The following is a 5178-nucleotide window of genomic DNA, read 5'->3' as shown; positions in this document are numbered from 1 at the left end:
TTTTTTTTTGTGTTATGCATTGACTCTTTGATGCGGAGTTTTTCATTTCTTTTCACACAGTCAAAATTATGTGTGTTTGTACATTTGCGCCATGTGTAAATATGTGTGCGTTTACAGCTTATAAAGATGTTATATGTATTAAATTTTATTTAAATTACACCAATAAAACCGATATCCCGACTTTGTAGAAAAGCAACGGTTTAAATATTTAACATCCGAAAACTTTGCTGTTAAAGTAATATAATTTTTCAAAGAAATTAAAAAAATACATATGTAGATATCGCTATCGCGAGCAGATGTATTACGAAATATTTACAACAGTGTAGAGACCCTAAAATTACACACAAAAAAACGCCGAGATACGTAAACTTAATTCTGCATCGTAGGTTCGGATTTAGATGAGCCAGGCTGCATTCCAAAACATCAAAATACAAAGCACCAGTCTCTTTTATTACTAAACCGCAATAGAAAAGAAGTCTAACTTGCGCAACCTACTTGAAAGCTGCGCACATTTGGCATTACAATCTACCGAGGTTTAGAAATAAAAGAGGCCGATGCTTTGTATTTTGACGTTTTGGAATGTACCCTCACTTTTTCAAAATATTTTCATTTTGAGTTTGCATTGTTGAACTTTAACAAGGAAAAATTTACTCATATGTATGCCATGTACGAGTATGTACAGAGTAAGGCCATGTACGGCATGGCGTATGAGTAACATTATTTCCTGCCGCTAATATCGTAATTCTCATTTAACCATTTAAAAGTTGTTTATTTATCCATCGATTTTCATCTTTAGTAGCTTTATTTTTTTGGAAAAAAATTATGTTATTTTTTGTTTATTTCCTTGTTAAAGTTTGAATTTTTCTTCATAAAAATTAAAATATCTTAGGCAAATTACCTTCAGGAAAACGGTATACAGGTCCATAATCTACGACCCAAAATTCAGTTTACGTATCTCGGCGTTTTTTACTTAAGGAGTAATTTAAAAGAAAAATAAATGCATTTCAGTGTCATTTTGTTTTTACCACCAATTCCAACTACTTTATGCTTTAATGTCTAAAATTCCTACCGAAATGGAATTTTAAATGCACTTTAAATAGTTTAAGGATACTGGTAACTACATATGTGATTTTAAAATCAGTAAAAAAACTCTTTTTGCCTTTGTGTTGTCTAGCAGACTAATATTATTTCAGAAGCAAAACACCCTGAACTTTTTTCATTATGTCAATGCCAGTTTGAGATCTTCATTGATATGGTGATGCTAATAAGGACCTTTTACTACAGTTTGGAGTTCCATAAACTCTAGAAATCGCGGAAATCTGCTCCCAAATATTTCTGTGTCAGTCGACAAACTGAAGATTATCATTGGTCACGTTTGCCTAGCCTACCCCCTACTTTGTGAGCCAATAACAGTTTATTTTTTATATAAATACTCATTTAGTTATTTAAAGATTTTGAAAGCAAAAACTTAAATTATCATAAACATCTAAGTTTAAGTTTCTTTCATCAAAATAAAATGCTTTTTCCTCCTCATGTTTTCACATTTTTGTTTTTAGAAAACTGTTACCACTAAGGCCAGCGTAGGCCATCTGAAGGGGAATTTTTAAAAACTCTTTCGAAATTATTTCTTTTTGTTCATAAGATTTTGATCTTACCACTTTTCCTTCTTCAAATTTACAGCTGTTAGCTATCTTTCTAACGAAATGCAATTTAAAGATTTCCGTCATCCAATTTTTGCGAAAACGTTTGTAGAAAAGGTTCCAGTCCTCAGATGATCAGATAACTATGCAAACGGGAACTAGGCTAGAAGGGATTACTTGTATATACGATATTGCTGGCTTAGAGTGAAAAGTTGCTAAGTCCGCTTTTCATGGAAACTCATATTTTGATACAGGAGGCTAGAAAAAATCAAAAATGCATCGTTTTGAAACGAATAAAGATCATTGTTTTATGTTTTCTCGTTTATATTCAATGAAAGGGAAATTTGTGAATTCCAAAAAAACCTCCGAAAATTCGGCAAGTCCAAAATAGTACAAAATCCTTTAATAAAGATCGAATGCCTCTGATTTGTATGCAGTTTTGCTTTGCCTTCAACAGGCAAAAGGTTGTCTTCAAAGTTTTGCGAAGTTTTGTCAAATACTTTAATACTTGAAGAAGCTTTAAGAAGTTTTTTTCCTCTCTTGCACAATTTTTGAACAGGGACTTAGCAACTTTTCACTCTAAGCAAGCGATATAGTAAAGCAAATCGATGACTGCAGAACAAAATTTGTAATAGAGGACTAACCGGAACTTTAAATGGTAATCAAAGAAAATAAAATGTATGTATGCAGTACATATTTACTCACGATTTTAAATGCACTGTAAATATCTGCATTTGTGGTCCGTATATATCCTTGCATACATATACATATGTACATACATAAGTATGTATGTATATATGCAGCTATGTAAACAAACATACTGTGGAATCGGATTGTCATGCTGAAAATTTGCATAAAGTGCAAGGACTCTTGCCAACATAGGTACCCAGTGGGAAAAGTAGTAGTTAATACGTTACATGCGTGATAAATCTTATAATATCTTATGAGTTTCAGATTCTTTTACTCTTCATATTCGATGCTAGGTAATGCAAAATAGAATGCCATACTTTTCTTAGGATATCGCCGTAGGGAAAATGATGCATTTTCGGCTGTTTTACTGGTTATTTTTTCGATTACCATACATTACATTTTCCCACTGGGTATATATAAAAGACATGCATATCTACTTAAATGACAGCAGCTTCGACTTGGATCGACGGACATGTTTGTGCTAAGTTCGATTTGCTTAAATCAAGCCCCATGCACTTTTATATTTTTAGAATGAGTTGGTTGCTTCTATGCAATATATGTATGTACATATGTATGTATGTACAAATGTGCATATATTACTTGGGTATCGTTTGACCTCCATTCTTACTTCTTTTTAATTTAGATATTACTTTTGTTTAACTTTTGAGCGTGCCGGAAAGCTTGAGCCAATTAAGTAAGCAAATATATATTAGCAAGCACAAATTGATTTGATTTGATTAGAATTTGAAAGTTTTCGTTTTTTCAAGCCACTTTGAGCAACTTCAAGCAATTTAGTAGACATGCAACAGGATTGTAGCGAGGTTTATCAAAAATTTCTCATTTATTAGAAAACACAAAAGACTGATTTTAAGACAAAGATTTTTTGAAACAAATTTCAAACAAATGTTGCTTCACTTTTAGACTGCAGGCACACAACATTGAAAATCAGTAATTTTAAGTGAAAACGGGAAGGATGTGGGCGATATGTTCATGGTTGTGTCGTGGAACTTCTATGCGTTAAATGTGCATTGCATGTAGATATACATACATACATACATGCGCTACACAACAGTTATGTACGTCGAGTTTAGATTAGCGACAGTTGGGTTAAAATAGGAACCAATATTTTTTTTTTTAGTCCGCTTTAGAATTTTTCTTGGCACTTGCCATTATTTGGGTTGATTAGTTTTTGCTTATCTCCTAATTTACTTACCGATTCGTTTGGTTGTTTTTTTTCTTATTTCTACTTACACAGATAAAAATCGAGAAATTAGATCTAAGCACTTCTACTTACTCGAACTCGCAGCGTCAGCATTATCGTGAAATTCAACGGATTGCGCCAATAGCGAATGCATCCCATGTTGGCTGGTGTCGTTGAAGGTGGCGGGTTGGCAACAGTCGCTATGCTGGCAGCAGCATTTGAATTCGATGTGCCAGCACCCGATGCTGTGCCAGCAATATGAGCGGCTCTGACGCTGGCACTGCTGGCACTAGTCTCTGACCCAGAGCCGGTGCTGCTGTCAGTAGCTGATGTGGCGCCTATTGTTGTCGCATTGCCCGCCGAGTCAACTGTCGCTGCTGCTCCTGCCGATGATGTTGTCACGGCTATGCTTGGCATGACCGAATTCAACGCTAGTGTTGTTGTTGCAATGTGACTATCAGCTGCAAGTGGCAGCAACGGTGACGATTGCATTGCAACTGTAGCGGGACTTGCCACATCCTCTGGCAGGGAGAACTTTTTGTAAAATTTTAATAAGTCACTTATGTCATCTGGAATGTGCGAAGCAGACAACAGGAGGGAAAATTTAGTTAAACATACATACGTACATATGAACATGCACACATACACTTAGGTATATTTTTTCAAGACAAAGCAAAATAAGGATCGGAAAAACAAAGACTGTAATGGAAAGGCAAGGTTGAAAGAAAAAGTTATGTACATATGTACATATACATATGTATGTATGTACATAAGGGTGGTCCTTAAAAATCAAATGGATTTTTTTTCAGTCTTAAGGCCTGTATGCAGCTCTCAAGAAAAGCAAAAACTCCATATAAAATGACGTACAAGAAATGGCTAAGAAATTTTTTTGAGTCAAATTTCCTTAAGGCAGTACGCAGTTCTTAAGAAATTTACTACGCTTTCTACTACGGTTTTCTAAAGCTTTTGTGAAAAAAGAGCACAAGGCAACCCAGGTTTGCAACAGAAATATATGCCCGTTCCATTATTTCTTGAGGAAAGAGTGAGGCAACAGGCTGTGAAGTATCAAAAATGTCAAAATTCCTTGGACACACACGCGAAATAATGACAATTTTTTCTTGACCGTTTTCTTGAGAGCTGCATACAGGGCTCAATCGGTAATACCACGGTCACAGATATAACGTATCCTTTTGGTGCCGATTGCAGATGGTTAAGGCGTGTGCCACAGGCAAATTATGTACAGATTCCTGTATAGACTCAAACAAATAATATTAACTTTTTTTCCATCTAATACCTAAAATCGATACTATCATAGTCGAAGATATCACATCTAAATTCTGGTCCCAATTGCAGTCGGTTAAGGCGTGTCGCAAAGGCGTCAAAGGCCAAAGGCCTCTATGGACTCAAAATATTAAAAATATAATTTTTTCATTTAATGCCCAAAATGGATATTACTTAAGCCGACGATATCACATATAAATTTCGGTCCCGATTAAAGCCGGTTAAGACTTCACAGGGTAATCTAAAATTTGAGCCCTGTGCGACACGTCTTAACCGTCTCCAATCGGGACCAAAATTTATATGTAATAGTTTCGACTTAAGTAGCATCGACGTGGGGGTTGAGGCTTAGGAAATCTGATGTAAAAA

At 35.1% G+C, this 5178-nt stretch overlaps 1 protein-coding gene across 1 annotated transcript in view; it reads right to left on the bottom strand.

Moving 5' to 3' along the window:
• Window positions 1–5178, bottom strand: part of LOC118735841 (mucin-21) — a 54952-nt gene that overhangs the window by 10799 nt on the left and 38975 nt on the right. Inside the window, exon 2 of the mRNA XM_036465825.1 lies at window positions 3625–4100. Within this exon, the coding sequence (XP_036321718.1) occupies window positions 3625–4100 (476 nt within the window). The remainder of the gene's footprint in view (window positions 1–3624; window positions 4101–5178) is intronic.

This window comes from Rhagoletis pomonella, unplaced genomic scaffold, assembly GCF_013731165.1.
Source record: "Rhagoletis pomonella isolate Grant_MI unplaced genomic scaffold, Rhpom_1.0 Rhpom_scaffold_00001, whole genome shotgun sequence".
Taxonomy (NCBI): Eukaryota; Metazoa; Arthropoda; class Insecta; order Diptera; family Tephritidae; genus Rhagoletis; species Rhagoletis pomonella.
The sequence above is the reverse complement of the archived record's forward strand: the minus strand, read 5'-3'. Positions and strand labels throughout refer to the sequence as shown.